General features: G+C 35.8%; 3 protein-coding genes across 4 annotated transcripts; 2 read left to right on the top strand and 1 right to left on the bottom strand.

Moving 5' to 3' along the window:
• Positions 1 to 1,365: 1,365 nt before the first annotated feature.
• Positions 1,366 to 3,924, top strand: LOC112758207 (superoxide dismutase [Cu-Zn]). Of its 2 annotated transcripts, none has more exons than XM_025806816.3 (8): positions 1,366 to 1,544; positions 2,002 to 2,092; positions 2,197 to 2,298; positions 2,430 to 2,525; positions 2,671 to 2,702; positions 2,932 to 3,007; positions 3,201 to 3,254; positions 3,621 to 3,924. In XM_025806816.3, the coding sequence occupies exons 2-8, from the start codon at positions 2,017 to 2,019 to the stop codon at positions 3,641 to 3,643; spliced, it is 459 nt and encodes a 152-aa protein (XP_025662601.1). In that variant the 5' UTR covers positions 1,366 to 1,544; positions 2,002 to 2,016; the 3' UTR covers positions 3,644 to 3,924. The 2 variants fall into 2 exon arrangements, with proteins under 2 accessions (XP_025662601.1, XP_025662602.1); XM_025806817.3 differs by having other exon boundaries at positions 1,478 to 1,617.
• Positions 3,755 to 8,735, bottom strand: LOC112758206 (sodium/hydrogen exchanger 1). The gene is made up of 14 exons (XM_025806815.3): positions 8,453 to 8,735; positions 8,052 to 8,170; positions 7,562 to 7,659; positions 7,298 to 7,357; positions 7,163 to 7,209; positions 6,867 to 7,061; positions 6,723 to 6,769; positions 6,540 to 6,606; positions 6,320 to 6,420; positions 6,120 to 6,221; positions 5,640 to 5,778; positions 5,494 to 5,556; positions 5,302 to 5,385; positions 3,755 to 4,342 (listed from the first exon to the last, which is right to left on the bottom strand). Exons 1-14 carry the CDS (start codon positions 8,627 to 8,629, stop codon positions 3,983 to 3,985), a joined length of 1,659 nt encoding a protein of 552 aa, XP_025662600.1. The 5' UTR covers positions 8,630 to 8,735; the 3' UTR covers positions 3,755 to 3,982.
• Positions 8,736 to 9,569: 834 nt separating this feature from the next.
• Positions 9,570 to 15,993, top strand: LOC112758209 (uncharacterized). The gene is made up of 14 exons (XM_025806819.2): positions 9,570 to 10,193; positions 10,283 to 10,597; positions 10,799 to 10,906; positions 11,150 to 11,339; positions 11,453 to 11,715; positions 11,938 to 12,049; positions 12,443 to 12,522; positions 13,154 to 13,396; positions 13,474 to 13,550; positions 14,166 to 14,257; positions 14,753 to 14,835; positions 15,025 to 15,096; positions 15,321 to 15,446; positions 15,531 to 15,993. The coding sequence occupies exons 1-14, from the start codon at positions 9,810 to 9,812 to the stop codon at positions 15,561 to 15,563; spliced, it is 2,178 nt and encodes a 725-aa protein (XP_025662604.1). The 5' UTR covers positions 9,570 to 9,809; the 3' UTR covers positions 15,564 to 15,993.
• The last annotated feature ends 4,822 nt before the right edge of the window (positions 15,994 to 20,815 follow it).

Below are 20,815 nucleotides of genomic sequence, written 5' to 3' on the forward strand. Positions count from 1 at the left end.
TGTAAGTATCAATACATTATTGATATTCTGTAAGAATTTTAGAAGTACACAAAATACTTTAGAATAAATCTAATTTAGAAACAAAAAAGAATCTAAAATTATTATTGGCTAGTTTTTTTTTAGATATTTTTTTATCAAAGATAGAGAAACTCAAATTCACAATTTTTTAGATGAATATGAGAAGATTATGTCATTTAAATTATAATTCATTGACTTTTTCTAGACAATAAAAAGATAATTATTGGCAAGTTACATTATTTGTATGCCCAAATAAAGAACTCTTTAAGTTTTGATGAGGATTAAGAAAAAAAAAATACGGAACCCCAATCCAGAGTATGTGAAATTTTGTTTCTCAAGCGATTTTTCACATGAACATAAGGTAGAGTTGTTGTGTAGAGTAGACAGTGGATGGCAGTAGCATAATCTCTTCATCTTCATGTTCATTTAAAAAGCAGTTGTTTGAAGTATTAAGATAGAGATTGAAAAATTGAAACTCAATATTATGTTTGTTAGTAGTACTAAAATTTTTGTTTTTGTCTCTAAAGTAGTGTTTGGTGGAGAGACAGAGACGAAAAGACTGAGACTGAGAGGCAAAGACTAAATAGATAGAGATTGAAATAAATTTTAGTATTCTGTTTGGTGCAAAGTGGGAGATAGAAATTAAAACAAGAATGAAACTCTAATTTAATTTGTACAAAGGGTAAAATTGGAATTAACTAATTGAAATGAGGATATTTTAGGTATAAAATGTTATTAAAGTTTCAGTCTTTATCTCTAAAAATTTTAGTCCCCTGTGTCCCTATTCTTTGAAGGTATTGAAAAACATGATACTGAATCTCAGTCTCCCATCTCAGTACTTCAAAACAAACGCTACCTAAGGAACACATGACTAAAATTTTTTAAAGATAGAGATTGAAATTTTAATAGCATTTTATACCTAAAATACTTTTAGGTTAATTAATTAATTCCAATTTTATTTTTTGTACAAATTAAATTAGAATTTTATTCTTGTTTTAATTTCTATCTCTCACCTTACACCAAACAATACTAAAATTTATTTCAATCTCTATTTCTTAGTCTCTGTCTCTCCATCTTAGTCTTTTTGTTTTTGTCTCTTCACCAAACACTACTTTAAAAATAGTAGGTTTGAGTCTCATTCTTAATTTAAAAAAAATTATTTTATCAATTTTTTTATGTTTACAAAAATTTGTTTTTGATAAAATAAGACAGGATTTGAATTAAAAAAAATTAATTAATTAAATAATTAATTTAGACTCTACCAGCTTAAATTAATTAAAAAATATTTAAATTTAAAAAATTAAATAGAAATTAGGAAATAATAATGATGGAGATGAGGTGGCAGTTGGGTAGGTGAACGTGGCAGCAAATGCTGGTGGCGTATTGGTCCGTGAAGCTCGTGGTCTTACACTCTCAGTCACTCTATATAACCAAAAAACCACACCTATTCGGCTATTCCTCTTCAAATAGACACATCTCCTTATTCTAGATTCTTCTTTCCCTTCTCAGTCAAGGGGTTCCCTGAGGTAACATAGCTCCTATTTTCATTTTCTCTTCGCTCACTGACATTCATTTCTTCAATCTTCTCTCTTCTCTCTGGTAGTTTTTTGTTTTTCTTATTGTTCTCCCTGAATCTCGCTTTTTGTGCTGTTTTTCTTCGATTCATCATATCCGAATGCCTCTATACGCTATTAACGGACCGATCAACTCAACTGGCAGCTAATTTAAGTTGATAATCAACTAATTGAATTCCGTCGCTTGTTTTTTTTTTTTTTTATTTAACTTGAGCGATTTAACATATTACTTCATGTTTTTTATTTTTAATTTTTTAGGTTTTAGAATTGCTATGTAAATTTGTTAGTCTCTTTAGTTATTGATGATCGATTTAGCTTTTGTAGGCAGATGTTAGTTTTTTCTAAATCTGAAATGAATTATTTTTTATTTTATTTGTTTAATTAATTAATTAATTAATTAATTTTTCAGATCACAACTGAAAAAATGGTGAAGGCTGTGGCAGTTCTTAGCAGCAGTGAGGGTGTTAGTGGAACTATTCAATTCTCTCAGGAAGGAAATGGTAAGTTTCCAATTAGCGGAATATTTCTGTTTCTGTTTGCTTGTACTTACTATAAAAGTTTGCAATCAAATGAATTGTTATTATTGTGAATTATTGTTGTATAGGTCCAACCACTGTGACTGGAAATCTTGCTGGCCTTAAGCCTGGTCTTCATGGGTTCCATGTCCATGCCCTTGGAGACACCACAAATGGTTGCCTGTCAACTGGTATGCCCGTTACCCATTATAATGAGTTCGAACTGATTGTAAACCTGTAGTTTCGGTTGAAATAATATTGAAACTTTCATCATGTGAGATAGTATTGAAATGCTTAATTTCTATGCTTTTTTATATTCTAGGACCGCATTTCAATCCTAACAACAAGGAGCATGGTGCCCCTGAAGATGAGAACCGCCATGCTGGTGATTTAGGAAATGTTAATGTTGGAGATGATGGTATGACTTTGTTCCTTTAGTACCCTTCTTATCAAGTTTAGTTGTTGGTTCCTTTTGCTTTAAATGCATTTCTCTATGTTGCCTTAGCATGTGACATGCTTGTTTGGTCTTTGTTCTAAAATTGGTTTCTTTCATTGTGCTTCAGGAACTGTTAGCTTCTCCATTTCCGACAGTCAGGTATGCTATTCATCTCCTAGTTTTAACGTGTTTGTGTTGGACATGATCATGTTAAGAGTGTGATTGACTCTTTAAATAAGTGGTCTCTTATTAAAATATGTAGGACTCAATTTGAATAATTGTGCCCATTTCTCTCTCTTTTGTCATTATGCTTTAGATATAAACATAAAACATAAGAGGATCCTGAGTTGCAAGTTTCAGTTTTTGATTAGTTGTGTAATATTCGCAGATCCCTCTTAGTGGACCAAACTCCATTGTTGGAAGGGCTGTTGTTGTCCATGCTGATCCTGATGATCTTGGGAAAGGTATTCACCAATAATCTATTTCTTATTTGGTGGTATCTCCTTCATTGATCATCCATTTAGTACCGTCCTTCATGTTGTTTCATGCATAAATGAAATGTTTTGATTCACTTCTTTTTTTTTTTTTTTTTTTTTGCAAATGCTTTCTATGTATTGTGGCCGACAACTTATGGATATTATTTGTTATGTTGTGTAGGTGGGCATGAGCTTAGCAAATCCACTGGAAATGCTGGTGGCAGAGTAGCTTGTGGTAAGCATGTTTCACCACAGTAAATGTTTATGTTGACATTCAAAATTACAGATTTAATTTCAAATTTCCTCCCTTTTTAATTGTGAGGGAAAGGGAAAGGGAAAGGAAAAGGAAGGTTCTCTATAACAAAATGAGGGGTTTTAAAATTGCAAAGCCATGTGAAACCCTATACTTCTATCCTCCTCTTTCCTTTCCCTTTCGCTTTAGACACATCTTGTTATCTTTTCCTCGTGTTATTCCCAAACAAACCCTAGTGTTTGTCAAGTTTGTTTATTTCTTATAATCTGATGTCTCGTTTCAATTTCTTTATGCAAGAGACTAGTGTTGTCTGCTAATATTGACTCTACCATTCCTCTTGTTGTGTAGGGATTATTGGTTTGCAAGGCTAGATACTCCTTTCAGCCCCTGGATTATCATGCTTTTTCGCGTGGCCAAGCTTTTCTAGTCGTGGAATAAAACTTTTACCCCTTTCCGTTGTTTGGTTAGTTCTGGTCTGTACTTCTGAATTCTCTATTATGCTGCTGTGTTATCTGATGGGCTATGTGCTGGTATTCGCTGCTTAAATACTGATAATCATAATACATTGCCTCAAGTTGCGTCAGGGTTAGAATTATTGTCTCTATCTGAAAGCGCTGATAATAAAATAGATTGACCGCGAATTTAAAGAAAATTATAAGTTTACATTTACATAGTTTACAATATTCGTGTTCCCCTGTGGTTATTGTCCATCAATGCCACTGATTTTGGGTGTTGCGTTCGGTTGGTGTACCGCGTTCGATTGGAACAAAGCCCCTGCCACCAAAAACTGGACGCATAAACGAGTTATCGAATTTGCGCCATAAGCGATGAACAGAGTGTGTGGGAGTGGATAGTAAGTCACGAATGCTTCTTGGAGTTCGACCATAAGAACTTTCTTGGGGTTCAAGATTTGCTTCAGAGTCTGCGCCATTCGAGAGAAATGGTACTGTGTTAGCTTTTGGAGAAGCTGAATCTACTATGTTCGCGGTGCTGTTTTTCCGTTTCGGCGTAAGGCCGCTGGGCACAGGCAGCAAAAACCTTATTAATGGCTTTGTCATCAAACCGAACACCTGACAAGTGACAAATTACTGTTAGTACTTACTACTTAGGCTTTACTAGCAAAAAACTGTTAAAGAGACATTAAAAAAATCAGGAGTATTTGCCGTCTTAATTAGCGGAAATGTCATGATGTAACAGGTAACAGGTTGTAAATAGAGAGCCCACTGTCTTGTCTTTTTAGGTACATCAAAAATGACCATAAGTTCAGAATAAATTTTCATGTTATTCATAAAAAATTTAAAATATTGACATTTATTTTAGATTTTTAAATAAATTTAAATACTAAACCCTAGACAAATCTTATAAGATACGGGAGGATTGATTATATTCGGGATAACTTTTATAATTATAAAAGTACATATTTAAATTGGATGCTTTGACATCCAAAAATTTTTTTCTCAAAAATATTTTGAGAATTATTTTAGTAAAATAAATTGGTCCTTTTGCCACGTTGAATAAATTTTTTAATATACGTGTTAAATAAATAATTTTTAACATTTTATTATAAATTAATTAGATTTCTAAAAAATATCAAACAAATTAATTTTCCTGATAGAGGGATTAATCTGTCTTGAAAATTTTTAAACTAATCAAAATTTATTAAGATTTAAAATATCCTATCTAAAATTTATCGAAATTAATATGAGTGTTTACTTTGAATATATTTTATTTTATGAAAGATTTCCATTAATATAGGAACCAGTATCTCAAATAGTTGAGATTATTTCTAACAAAGTAACATATTATAGGTGCATGCAGTCATTATATATTTGTGGATAAATATATATAATATACGATCAACATATATTTTATATTCTAACATATATATATTTTATATAGACGACTCCTTTAGTAGGTTTTTTTTTTTTTTTTTTTTTTTTTTTTTTAACATATGCATGGTTTTATTATAACCGTAATTATCACTGGTAATTTTTGGTGGAAAATAGAAAGGGTAGACAAAGGGTCTTACCACTGTACTGACTAACACAACAGTGATGGTGCTGGTGATCATAATGGCATTCGCTCGCTTTGCAGTATGCCCTAACAAGGTGAACTGCATTAATACTAGTGTTAGTGTTTAACATATCAAACTGAAACGACCTTTTGTTAGTTGCTACAGTGATAACCAACACATTAAAAAAAAAAAAGTCCTAATTCCAACCTGATTATAAGCAAGTGCCATTGAAACAGCTCCTCTCATAAGACCAGCCCACCAAATAATCACCTAAAAGAGAAATAATGAAAAGACTTATCACCAAAAAAAAAAAGGTCCCAAGAGATTCTGTAATGTTGTCACATGAGTCACACCTGCTGCCTGAAGCTTATGCCCTCTTTTGATGACTTCCTAGTGATGTTGGATATGAATGATAAGAGGAAAACAAATGCTGCTCTTCCAGCAAGTACTAGACCCAACAATACTGAGCTCACAGCAAGGGAAGTTGCAGGCCTGCAGAGCAAACAAGTGTGCATGAAAGTTTTTTTATTATAAGAAAAATGTAAGTCTTGAGAGAAAACATTCGACAAGAGTGGGTAAGATACATTCATTCATTTTAACAATCGAATGATGTTGGTCACTGGTCTTGGACCAAAAAAAAAACAAAGGAGACCAGAGGAAAAAATGTGTAGAAAAAGAGAGAAAAAAATGTTCCTTTTTCAGACAATCTTTTAGATGTTATTGTTATCATGAGACAATTTCTAAGCAAATTTTTACATCTTCGAAAAAGAAGGCAGCACTAGAGACGTGTTTCGGTACTTGAAAAACATATATTGCGGTGCTGCAGTGCGTACCTGTCGCTGGCAAACCTCCATTTATCAATGTCCAAGGCATCCATACCAACATAAAGGAAGATAAAAGTCTCGGCAACAAATGACAAAGTAGCAAAAGCATGTCTGTAAAAAAGTTTAGTTAAATGTTCATTGAATTGGATAATGTTGCTACATCAAACAAAGAAATGCATTGATTAACGAGGTCTCTTTGGAAGACATACTTGGTAGTGATTCTTGAGCTTTCAGACACATTATGCCAAGTATAGTGAGACATTGTAATCCCACAAAAGAACACAGTGAGAATTCCACTCAGATAGCATAACTGGAGAACATGTAGATATAGCAGCACAATGCTAATGATTTATGTAATATATGAATCAGAAACATAAATAACATTTAAAATTCAAATAGATCTCCTGTAAAGTTATCTTTAAAACTTACTTCAGCCATCATGTAGGAAAGGTATGCCATTAGCATCATCAGAGCAAACTCACGATTTGTTGAGTGCCTGCAATGAGTATCATTAAGTTGTGTACTACTTAGTTTTGATACGAACTAATTTAATTGCATATATTGCCCAAAATATGGAATTGGAAATTAGAAACATTCAATTCAAAATGATACCTGCCAATGTAAAGCTTCTTAATAATGTAAGCACTGAGTAGACCAGTCTGCATTTGGAGACATATTAGATAAAAGCCATAAACATGCACTGTGTGTGTGCGTGCTATGTGTACAAGAGGGAATTAGAGGGTGCAAGATAATTACAAAAACCCCAAGAAGAGTGCTTGTGGTAAATAGGTACAAGAAGTTGCCAAAGAAATGCAACCCTATTGATGGATTAATTTGGTTGATGTCAAAACTTTGGATTGCATTGAAAAGCACCACTGATGTAGCATCATTTACAACACCCTCTCCAAATACAAGACTGTACAATAAAGGTGTCTCATCCTGATTTAGCACCTGTATCATCATTTACTAACAAGTTCAATGCTTAGCATTGGCAGCTTAGTTCATATAAGGCTGCAAATATACAGATGTATATATATATTGCAGTTCCAAACCTGTAAGGTGCACACAGAATCGGTAGCAGAAAATATTGCACCAATTGCTGGAAATGTTTGGAAAATAGTGAGCCACACAAATAGAATGGCAAGTAGCCAACAATATGAGATTGAAAAAGACAAACACCATAATACCTAGATAATCCGCAATCTCCAGTGAACGAATTCCGATCCTCTTAAAAGTTTTTGCGACACCTGAAACGATGCTTCAAAGAGTTCAATAAGAACTAGACAATTTCCAATTAAGTACAGTTTCCTTTAATGTGATTGGCTAGGCTTTCTATTTTGAAACCATAAAGAACTGCTCCATTTGTCAAATTACAATAATGTGAGAGATGCCAACTATTTAGTACATTATGTTAAATCTTAGAGAAGAACAAAAGAAATCCATAGGCATACCGTAAGTTATGATGGCACAACTTATCAATGTACCAATAGCACCAAACATCATGATGGTGATAAAGTTAACAAAAAACTGCTTCTTTTTCACCTGAAACCTGAGACAGTGCAACATAAGTTGTTCATGATTCAGATCTCTATTTCATGTTCCAAATTTTGATTAGCAGAATAAACATTTTCAACTATTTAATTAGTAGCATGAATAATAATCAAGACATCAAATTGGCCAACTGTGGCCAAGAGACAAGAAGATAGATTCACTTAGAGCAAAAGGAAAATTTTTACCAAATTTTTAGAAAACTAAGATGTGAATTGTTCATCAAATATGCCACTAGACCTCTTTCAAGTAATCATGACATGCGTCATCGAATCTTGATTGATAAATACAGGGTCAAACATTTTTAATTTAGCTCATTGGACAAATGCTCTAGTTGGTGTAAAAAAATTTAAAAATGAAAAAAAAAAAAAAAAACAAAAGAACAAAAGTTACCCGGCATTAAATATGATAGGTGGCAGAAGGTATATGAAGAAAAGGTCTTCGCTGAAAACAAGAATATGAGAGCTTCTACCACCGCTAAGCATCAAAATGAGTATGCCGGTGCATATTCCCTGAGACCAATCCACATGGAAGTTGAGTCATAATTACTGTATGCAATACTTCATTGGCAAACAAGCTGTTAAAAGAAAAAAGAGAAATATTCTGGTACTCATTTTATCCCGTAAATGGAACTGATAGTTTGATACACATTTCTTTATTATTAAATTAGCACAGAATTATAACCCAAATAGGATGAACATCTTATCCAACGAAGAGAGTGTGTATGTCCGTACAACGTGGAAATAGGCGCGGGTATGAATCAGGCAACTCATTCGAAAAGTGAGGTTACTTACTATGACAAGGGCAGTGATGGACTCATTCATCCAGCGATTTTCCTCAAGAAGATGTCCAATGACAATACAAGCACACAGAAGTGCCACAAATATGTTCATGGACACAACGGAGCCATGATCTGAAGTCGATAATGCTTGCAATTTCGCAAACAGAGAACTTATATGATCAATAGCCATTTTCTCAAATTCTCTAGAAATAAATAATCACAGAACCAATTAGATTATTGCTTAGGAACCAAATTCAACGCCACATTTACAAGCCAAATTTATGCCTCGGAATCGGAGCTGCGATGCTCATCATATTCAAAAACCGTTGGATCTTATCAATAAGGCTAAGAGAGTTTCTGCAATTAGAGCATGAAACATGCATATAAGATTTTGACAGAATAATGAACACGAAAAAACATGTAGAAAATAATGCAATGCAATGCAATATAATTAGAATCTTTGAATCACGATTTAGTGTTTCATAATCATCAAATAATCACCGAAACGCAGAGACTTGAACGGAGGAAACTCACCAATGCGATTCCAGCAAGCATATGCTAACGTAGCAGTGTTAGAATCACTTGAAGGTTTCTTTAATTTCCTCTCTTTTTTATTTCCTTTTTTATTTTTTCGGTCAATTTTTCAATGATTCCTTACAGAAAGCAAGCTCATCACAACTAGCTAATAAAAATGAGAGAGAATGCAATTGGAAAGGTTGTTGTAAGTTGTAACAGAAAAACGAAATGAGAAATGGAAAGATAGAAGAATCAGTTAAGAAAATGAGGAGAAAGCGATAATAATAATTGTTCGAATTTGATGACATTAGAAGAGAAAATCACGCAAGCGACGAAAGCTCTGAGAAAAATGGAAGACAAACGTTGAATTCAGAATAAAACAAGCGTGAGCACACAAACCAGAATAGTAATGAGTTTTGCTACCCTACAACCGCGATCACGTTAAGCTCAATCATGAATACGATACTCGCCGTTCATCATTGGTTTCGTGAGTTATGAGGCGGGGAGATTTCCTCCTTATATATGTTAAATTAATTATTTGGTGTTTGAGAAGACCAACATAATTAAAACCTTAAAATAAATGGAATTAAATGGGTATAGGTAGCGACGTAGCTGCCAATGATAATGTGATTCTCATGCAATAAACAGAGTAGTTACATTGGTAGACTTCCCATTGACCAAAAAGTCCTCCGGTCGAAGAAAAAATGTTCCGTAAAAAACACTATTGGGCTCCGAGAACCCAAAGTGAGTCCAAAAAGCCCAATCCAACTCCTTCAGTCTGTCTGTGACACATTCAATACTTTTTCTCCCTAGACTTGGACACTCGCTCAACTAGTCGGAAGAATCTTAAGAGGATGGGTGCGCCGAAGAAGAGCGGCGGCGGAGGCGGAGGCAGGGTTTCCGTCACAGAGGATTCCGACGAACTGGTTCGTGTTCCGTTGCAGGCCATCCTCTTAGCTGATAGCTTCAACACCAAGTTCAGACCTATCACACTCGAATGCCCGAAGGTCCTCTTGCCTCTTGTCAATGTTCCGATGATCAATTACACCTTGACCTGGCTCGAATCCGCCGGCGTCGAAGACGTTTTCGTTTTCTGCTGCGCCCATTCCAAGCAAGTCATCGACTATTTGGACAAATCCGGTTGGCTCTCTCAGCCTAATTTCTCCGTAACCACCATTGAATCGCACAATTCCGTCAGCGCCGGTGACGCCCTCCGCCTAATCTACGAGCGTAACGTGGTATCTATTACGTTTTTGCCCTTCCTTGCTATCCATTTGTTATTGTTCTTGTAGTGACCAGTGACACTTTTTCTTGGATACTTTGTAAGATTCATGGAGACTTTATCCTCATCAGTGGTGATACTGTGAGCAACATGTCGCTTACTCAGGCACTTGCAGAGCACAAAGAAAGGAAGAAGAAGGATAGTAATGCCGTCATGACAATGGTTATCAAACGCTCAAAAACTAACCCCGCTATTCATCAGTCTCGGCTTGGTACCGATGAGCTTTTCATGGCCATTAATCCGGATACCAAGCAGCTTTTGTATTATGAGGAGAGGACTGACCTTTCCAAAGGGATTATGCATCTTGACAAGTCATTTCTTGCTGATAACCCTTCCCTCACCTTGCACCATGACAAGCAGGTGAATTACATACTTTCTGAAGGAATTGGATTACTGGTGATTATGCTTATCGAAGTGTGTGAAACGAATTTTCGCTACCGGATTAGCTGTAGTTAAGGAGTCTCTCAATTAATTCATTAATTAATTATCTACTGTGGTTACTGATGTTTGATTTATTATTACCTTGTTTGGTTATATTTCTCAGTGATATATTTTCTGCAGGATTGTTACATTGACATCTGCTCGCCTGAAGTCCTTAGCCTGTTTACGGACAATTTTGATTACCAACATCTGCGGCGTCATTTTGTGAAGGGGTTGCTTGTTGATGATGTAATTTCTCTGCTGTGTGCTAAATTGAGTCGTGCTATTATTTATGAAGTTTTTCTTTAAGTCCTTAGTGGAAAGATAAAAGCTTTTCCCCATGAATTTCTTTCTTATTGTAAGAGAACAACCAAATTCCATCACTTATCTTCCCTCAAAGTTGATATGTTTGATGGACACATAGTCTCTTGTTTTTTGCATTCTATAACGGATGCAATCCTTGCTTCAAAATTAACTGTGTATTGCTTTCAGATAATGGGGTACAAAATTTTCGTGCATGAAATCCACTCAAACTATGCTTCACGGATTGATAATTTCCGGAGCTATGACACTGTTAGCAGGGATATAATTCATAGATGGACATATCCAATGGTGCCAGATGTTATGAATTATGGCAACACAGCTACTAAACTTGAACGACAGGGAATGTATCGTGCTTCAGGTATGAATCAAAGTTTCTGTGTTTGCTGGTGAAGAATTTCATGCATACCTGATAATATTGCTGTTGCACTCTATTTAATATTTATTTTGATGAATTCATTTCTCCGTTTTCAGAAATATCACAATCACAATCCGCTGTTATTGGTCCCTTCACTGTTCTAGGATTTGGCACCAAAATTGGGAATAACACTATAATTTCGGATTCCGTTATTGGAAAAGGATGTAAAATTGGATCAAACGTTCAGATTAAAGGTTGCTACATATGGGACCATGTCACCATAGAAGATGGCTGTAAACTTAACCATGCTATTGTTTGTAATGAGGTGACTTTGAAGTCAGGAGCTGTTCTGGAACCTGGTGTTATTTTGTCATTCAAGGTTTGTATGGTTGTAGTATCTGTACCATTTCTTCAGTTGCCTGAATTCTGTCTTTCATGTTTGTCATATGTTTGTGCATGTTTCAACACTGGTTGTGCTCAAACACAATAGTATGTGATTTGTCTGTCACTCATTTCAAGATTGAAAGATTAGGACTTTATTTTTTATCTTTTATTTATTATGTATACAGATCTGAACCGATCAGAAATTTTATGCTTCCAGGTTGTAGTTGGGCCAGAGTTTGTTGTCCCTCCTTATTCATATGTATCACTATTACAACAGCCTGTTGAGGAAGACAGTGATGAGGAGCTTGAATATGCTGACAGTACTAGCGGTATTGCTTAATTTTTCATAAAACACTTTTATTTGACATGTTTTATCATGGGTCCTACTGTCACTGTTTGGCAGTCAATCTGATTACGATTATGATGTCTGCCTTAATACTGTCATTACTTCAGTAACAACTCTGAAAACAATTGTTTGTACCTAAGATATTGATGTTTTCAAACTAGTGCTGATTGATTGTTAAAAGCGTATTGTTACACTTGGTTCGAGAAGCTAATATTCCAGAATAATTTGATTGAATAATAAACTAACTATTCTTATTATTATAAAATGCTTTCATAAATTAAATGCGCATCTTAAACCTTTCAATTGCCAATTTTCTGAAAGCTTTAATAAGTTAAATGCACATTTTAAACCTTTCAATTGCCAATTTCTGGTACAGTCATCACAAGCAAAGTGGATAAGTCGGATGAAGAGGATGCATCTGAAGTACCAGAGGCACGTATTAGCTCTGTTTCAGAGGTTGGTTTCAGAAGGCTTCGCAATTTATGACTCATACATTATTTGCTGTTGTGCCAGATGCAATAATGCTTGATAGAATAACTCAATGTGGCTGAATTGCATGCTAGTATAGCTCTCTGCTGGATTACTTAATACACATGAAATAATGTGAATAAAAAACCACTTAAGTATGAGTAATATCAAATCTATATGTTATGCTCCAAGCTGGTCATATATAAATTGTACTGAGGACCATCTATCTGGTGAAAATTTCTATATATTATCTTATCTCTCACAAAATGAAAGTCAATGAAAATGTCAGGCTGCCACATTATTCTAAATTATTTCTATCTTGCCTAGTTCACACAATTTGAGTTCCTTGTTCAAATGTTCCATAAGTTTGCATGTGGGAAGAAATGAAGCAACTTTTGCTGTATATCTGGCAGAAACAAAGTATACATTTTGTTTCATACACTTCCAACATATTAGATTTCCACATAAAATTGTTATTATTATTATTATTATTATTATTATTATTATTATTATTATTATTATTATTTTGCAAGTCTTTTTAGATACCAAGATTGTTTGATATAATGTTTTATAGGACATGGAATTTATTGTCTCATTACACGTTCTTTTTATTGATCAGCTAGGTATGGGTGGGGTTGGTTACATTTGGCAAAAATGTGAAGGAAGCCAGGAAGAAGAGTGGAGGCATTCAGTGGCACCTATTCCTGCAGATAAAATTTCTGAGGCAATGAAAACCATGGAAGATGATCTGGAGTTAACTCATGATGGCAGTATTCTCCCACCTTCTGGAGAGCTGATACCTGATTCTAATGACTCAGATGAAGATAATGAAGACTCCAGGGATGATTTCTTTGAGAGAGAGGTACAAACTTGAAACTTCTTCAGATGCATGTTGTAGATTCAGATTTTAAAGTTTTCCATTTACTTTATTAATTGCAGGTTGAAGCGACATTCCTCAGGGCTGTGAATGAAAACATACAAGAAGACCACTTGATCTTAGAAGTTAACTCTTTGAAGTATGCATATAATTGTGGTTATGTATATTGTTCAAAGTTGAATGTAGATTGTAGGAGACCTATGCTTTGGAGTTATTTTTGCATGTTTCTTTTGCTTTCATTGTATGACTTTTTTGTTTCCTTCTTCCTAGTCTCTTGTTCATAAGTAACTTCCCCCTGCTTTCCTCTTTTACAGCCTCTTGATAATTTAACCTGTCGGTCTCTCAAATTTAAGTATTCGTTTTGTTGTATTTTTCTTGGCCGAAGTTGATCATTAGCTGATATGCATGAGAACTTTGAAATGAAGTGGGTTGACATCTTTTTGGTATTGCAATGAGTTTTTATGTTTTAAAGCTTGTGGGAGGAATCAAAGGATAGGACTAAGTACTAGCGTGCATTTTGCTTGACCATACAACTGTAAACTGCTCTTATTTTAAATATTATATATGTCAAATAATTGGCACTCTATTTTTGTCTATAGGACATGATATCTTCATGGAATATATTTAGACGTTTTACCAATTGGATCTTTATGATTTTTATTTATTTTATTTTTTGACCACTAATGTTTGCAATATATGCATTAATTGTTTTATGGGCATCAACTTATACAAACACTGCCTTTCTCTGTGGCAGGTTGTCATGCAATAAGCTGACTGCTGATTGTGCGGGAGCTGTGTTTTATGCTATGATGAAGTATGCGGTAGACACTCCCCATAGTTCACTTGGTGAGCCTTCCTTCCTTCTTTCTACATCTACCTGATCCTTTTAGACTTTTACTTTTTTTTTTTTTTTGCAAGTTGTTGCTTTCCTGTTAGGTCAAAATATTTCCAGTGTTTAGTTTAAGGATGTAAACTTGCTTGGAAAACTTGTTATCTTGCCCTGCTTAGAGATACCAGATACAAAATCTGCAGAATGATGGGATATAATGAATTAACTGGATTCTTCAGTTTGAATAGCGAATCAAATGTAAGGCAGGGCAATTGAAAGACTTAGGAGAACTAAGAAAATACTAGGTGGAATACTTAAGAAAAGATATTCTTTTTATTGAATCCCCACCACCCAAGCCCAACAGTATTGGTTGATCCAGAGTTGACTCCTCCTAGTGGGATAATGCTAGATGGTGCATGTCTGGCTTGACTAATTTTACTTTTAGGACTCTGTTTTGTATTATTCTCAAAGGCTGCTTAATGTTTACTTGTTTGATTTATGAATTTCCCCAGATGGCTTGATGCAGAATGTTAACGATGTTCTATCAAAATGGAAAAAGGCTCTTACATCCTATCTGACAGACATAGATGAGCAGGTGCCTATCTCATTACTTTCACATCTGTGTAGTGATTCATGCTCATTTGTTGTGATTAATGGATATGCATTGCGTTATGCTTTTGTCAGCTTCAATAAGAATGCAGCCATTTAGCACATGCTGCCAAATTTGATTCCCAGTTCTTCATGTTCTGCCCTCTATTAATTTGTTTTTATTATTTAACTCCAGATTGAGATCATACTGAAATTTGAAGAAATTTGTTTAGAATCTGCTAGGGAGTTTGCTCCATTATTCACTAAGGTATGCTGCTCTTTCATGAGTTAGCCTTATTGATGTGCTTTCATCTGTCAGTATACTCATCATAAATATGCATTGAACTATATTACATAGTTATGCACTGTACATTCTGTCTAAAGCCTTGAGTTAACAATGTTATGAAATGGATTCATATTTTTCACACTAGATTTGTTATCTCTTCGGACCCTACTATATTCTTATGAAATGGATTCATAAAATGTTTTCAGATTTTGCTCCACTTGTATAAGGAGGATATTATTGAAGAAGATGCTATTTTAAGTTGGGAAGATGAGAAGAGAGATGCAGATGAGGCAGATAAAGTATTTGTTAACAAGGCTCAAGAATTTATCCAAGTGAGTTTAAAACTAGGTCACGAATCATGATACCTGTTTATCTTTTTACCATCCTGATGAGATGCATCAATATCTTATGTGCAGTGGCTAAAAGTGGCTGAAGAAGAAGATGAATAGAAAGTATAGGAAGGATTTCGTGTGGCTAAAGATGCTCCGTATATGATAATGCCAGGTTTTTATTTTGTGACATGTTTTCGGCGCATATGATCTTGAGGATTTTAATCTAATGAAGTTCAAATGCTTCAGAAGAATGTAACTCCTCAAGTCTCAAGTGTGTTGGATTCTGTGATTACTAATGTCAATTTTGTCCACACATGTTAATGAAATTCTCAAATTGGAATTTTGAGACCTTGTTCTTAAAGAAAAAGAAGGGGGATGGTAGCCTGATCACTGTTGGACTAGGATTTTGAAAGACACGAGTTATCTATAGTATTGTTATTAGTAAGGCTATTTGGTATTGAAATCTTTGTTAAAATGATATAATCAAGATTGAAATGTAAAATAGTAATTGCAAAACGCAAATAAATTGTTCTGCATATTTTCCTTCTCTAGTCATCTTACGACAAATACAATAGATTCGTGTAGTTTATTATGTACTTTAATTTTCGTGTTGAATGTAGATAATTCAATTTTGGGTATTTGACCTGAATGTTAATACGGATTTTATTTCGAAGTCTAGTTCAAGTTTGGGTGTGTTTAAGCTCAATGATAGTATATGAGCTTTCAGTTTTGGAATTTTTATTTCTTTTTTTTTTTTTTTTTACTTTTGGTTGCCAATTTTGGGTGTTTTAGCTGAATGTTAATGAGGGAGGTTTCAGGGTTTCCTTTTTACTACTACAACAACAACAAAGCCTTGTCCCACTAGGTGGGGTCGACTACATGAACTAAATGATGCCATTGTGCTTTGTCATATATCATGTCTACAGAGAGACTGTTTACATGTAGATCTCGTTTGACCACTTCATGGATGGTCTTCTTAGGTCTTCTTCTGCTTTTCGCCTCTTGTCCATCTTCCATCTCATTCACCTTCCTGACTGGGTGTTCTATCGGTCTTCTTCTCACATGTCCAAACAACCTGAGACGCGATTCAACCATCTTTTCCACAATGGGTGCTACTCTAACTCTTTCCCTTATATATTAGTTCTTTATTTTATCCAATCGCGTATGACCACTCATCCATCTCAACATCTTTATCTTTATCACACTTAACTTATGTTCGTGCTCCTCTTTGGCCGCCCAACACTCCGTACTATAAAGCATAGCCGATCTTATAGCGGTGCGATAGAATTTACCTTTAAATTTTAAAGGCATTTTTTTGTCGCATATAAAACCAAATGCACTCCGCCATTTTGACCAACCTGCTTGGATCCTATGATTTACATACTGTTTAATCTCTCCATTATCCTGTATGATGCACCCAAGATACTTAAAACTTTTAACTTTTCGTATGATGTTTTCTCCAATCTTCACTTCTATATTAGGGTTTTCCCTTCTCAAACTGAACTTGTATTCCATATATTCCGTCTTGCTACGACTTATGCGCAGACCATACACTTCTAGAGCTTCTCTCCATAAGTTCAACTTCTTATTTAGGTCTTCCCTTGACTCTCTTATAAGGATGATATCATTGGCAAAAAGCATGCACCATGGCACAGGTTCTTGGATGTGCTCTGTGAGTACTTCCAAGACTAGTGTGGAAAGGTATAGACTTAAGGATAATCTCTGGTGTAATCTTATACAATTAGGAAATTTTTCTGTCACACCACCTTGAGTCTTTACACTAGTTGTGACCCCATCATACATGTCTTTAATTGCACGAATATATGCGATCCTTACTCTCTTCTTTTCTAAAATCTTCTATAAGACCTCCCTTGACATCCTATCATATGCTTTTTTCAAATCAATAAACACCATATGTAGATCCCTTTTATTACTACGATATCTCTTCATCATCCTTCTTAATAAGTATATCGCTTCAGTGGTAGATCTGTCTGACATAAATCCAAATTGATTCTCTGTTACTTGTCTCTTTTCTCAACCTCCGTTCTATCACCCGTTCCCATAGCTTCATGGTATGACTCATGAGTTTGATCCCTCTATAGTTTTCGCAACTTTGTATATCCCCCTTATTCTTGTAGATAGGTATCAAGGTATTCTTTTTCCACTCATCAGGCATCTTCTTTGACCTTAAAATCTCATTAAAAAGCTTGGTTAACCAGTTGATGCCTTTTCCTCCAAGGCCCTTCCAAACCTCAATCGGGATATTATCAGGTCCTACTGTCCTGCCATTTTTCATCTGCTTTAGAGCCTTTTTTACGTCGAAGTCTTGAATCATTCGATAGTAGTCAAAGTTTTGATCTTTTTCCCTTGTGCATAACCGACCAAGGCTCAGAAGAGTCTTCTGTCCCTCATTAAATAGCTCGTAGAAGTAGCTCTTCCACCTTTCATTAATCCTCTCCTCTTGAGCCAGCACCTCTTTATCCTTATCATTTATGCACTTAACCTGATTCAAATCTCTCGTTCTTCTTTCACGGCTCTTTGCGATTCTATATATACATTTTTCTCCTTCTTTCGTGCCCAAAGACTGGTAGAGACCCTCAGATGCTCTTGTTCATGCTTCACTTACAGCCACTTTTGTCTCTTAGCCGCTTTATATTTTTCCCAGTTATCTGCGTTGCGGCATAAAGACCACTCTTTAAAGCACTCCCTTTTTATCTTTATCATTTTTGTACACTCGCATTCCACCACCAGGACTCCTTGTCTCTTGATCCTATTCCTTTAGATTCACCAAAGCTTTCTTTTGCTGTTCTTCTAATAACTTCTGCCATCTCCCTCCACATCTCTTCCACGCTTCCATTCCTATACCACTTTGCCTCTTCTCCTACCCGTCTTACGAAGCTTCTTTATTCCTCACCTTTCATCCGCCACCACCTCGTCCTTGAGTTCTTCATATGATGTCTTTTCCTCAACTTTTACTCAACGCGAAAATCCATGACGAGCACCCTATGTTGTGTTGTTAAACTCTTTCCCGGGATAATTTTACAACTAATGCAAAATTTTCGGTCGACTCTCCTCAACAAGAAAAAGTCGATTTGAGAGCTTGTCATGCCACTTTTATAGGTTATAAGATGTCCGTCTCTCTTTTTAAAACATGTATTTGCGATGAGAAGATCAAATGTTGAGGAAAAGTCCAAAATAGTTTTACCTTCGGCATTGATCACCCCGAAACCATAGCCTCCGTGAATACTCCCATATCCAGTCACTTCTCTCCCAACATGGCCATTTAAATCTCCTCCTAAGAAAATCTTATCTCCCGAAGGTATGTCTTGAACGAAACTCTCTAGATCCTCCCAAAACCTTATCTTGTGTTGTTCGTCCGAACCCACTTGCGGTGCATAGGCGCTAATCACATGGAAATCACCTCCCTCCACCACAAGTTTGATAGAGATGATCCGATCTCCCACCCTCTTGACATCCACTACGTCATTCTTCCACTGCTTATCCACAATAATTCCAACCCCATTCCTATTCCTCATATTTCCTGTATACCAAAGTTTGAAACCAGAAGTATCCAACTCCCTAGCCTTCGCACCAACCCATTGTGTTTCTTGTAAGCACATAATGTTAATCTTCCTCCTTGTCATGGTGTTCCACCACCTCCATGGACTTTCCTATTAGAGTGCCTATGTTCCATGTCCCAAATCTTAACATTCTATCGCTTTGACCTTTACCTTTTACTTTGTGAACTAGCTTATTTACCCTCGTCCGTTCACGAAAACGCGAGAACCCTTGCTCATTTAACACTACATGCGGGCACGATGCAGCGGCTCTTGCTCATTTGACACCGTACTCGAGCCATACAGCGTGTTGCTTCTAGGCAACGCCTAGCTTTAGCGCAATAATGTCTTTGATTCATGTCATGGGGATTCGACTATATTTTTATGTTGGTTGTCGAAGACTTAACACAACCTTCCTCCTTTATCCGGGCTTAGGATCGGCTATGTACCACAAGTGTAACATAGACGGAGTTGGATTTTCTTTTTAATTAAAAAAAAAAAGAGGTTTCTTTTTGGTTGCCAATTTTGGGTGTATTTGAGTCAATGTTCTGAAAATCGGTTCGAACCGGTCGAACCGTGAACCGAACGGAAAGACGAATTGGTCAATCATCAAAACCGCAAAATCCAAAAACCGAAATTGAACTGGCGAACCGGTCGGTCGAATCGAACCGTGACCCGGCCGGTTTTTTGGATGGCAACAAAACGCTGCCGTTTTTTCCCTCTGAATCCCTAAATGTCCAAAATCCTGAGATCCCTAATTGCCTTCCCTTTTCTGCTTCAGTGCTTGTGCTTCTCAGTTCTCATTCATCGAGCAGGCTTCACTGAGCTGCTTCCAACGCCTCACTCAGTCACTGTCACACCGTCACACGGGTCGAGCCACCGTCGTCGAGCCACCGCAAAGCCGTCGAGAACTGAGAAGTGAGAACGCCTCACTCTCACACGGGTCGAGCCACCGCCGTCAAGCCATCGCAGCAGCCGTCGCGAACTGAGAAGGTGCCTTCGTTGTCTCCCACCGCCTCACCCTCACTCTCCCTATTGCATGTTCTGTTGAAGCCTTGAAGGTGCCTTCGCTGTCTTCCACTCTCCCTGTTTTATTTTTCTTTGAACTGTGTATTGTGAAACTGTGAACTGATTCAAGACTCAACTGATTGGAGGGAGCTAAACTGTACTGTGATTATTGATTAGTGATTACTGAAACTGAACTGTGATTCAACATGATGAACACCGAAACTGTGAACATTGAAATTTGTCTCCCTGTTTTATTTTTCTTTGAACTGTGTAGTGTGAAACTGTGAATTGATTCTGATCTTGCTAAAATGAACTGTGATTACTGATTAGTGATTACTGAAACTGAACTGTGATTCAACATGATGAACACCGAAACTGTGAACTTTGGTTAATAATTGTTGTTTACTGATTAGTGATTAACTGATTACTGAAACTGAACTGATTTTGGTTTGTTTACTAAACTGGATTTTGTTGTTTGTTGGATAATTGTGAATAATTTTAAATAATTTTGGATGTTGTTTGTTGTGCACTTGAGAGTTGAGATTATTGGGTTGGATTGTTGGTAATTGTTGTAGTAGTACATTTTATGTTGCACCACTTGCTTTTTCTGGTCCAAGTAGTGTAAATGAAGGTGATGATATCAATGACGCAAATCTGCAGCAAGTTATGGAGGATTTTGATGATTGATGACAAACTTGGATCATTTTGATGCTGCTATGTTATGTTTGATTGGTTGTTTTGTTTTTTGACTTTTGAATTTGTATTTGAATGAGATTATAACATTCTGGTTTATGTAGTACTTTT

The sequence above is a fragment of the Arachis hypogaea genome, chromosome 16, assembly GCF_003086295.3.
Source record: "Arachis hypogaea cultivar Tifrunner chromosome 16, arahy.Tifrunner.gnm2.J5K5, whole genome shotgun sequence".
Classification (NCBI taxonomy): domain Eukaryota; kingdom Viridiplantae; phylum Streptophyta; class Magnoliopsida; order Fabales; family Fabaceae; genus Arachis; species Arachis hypogaea.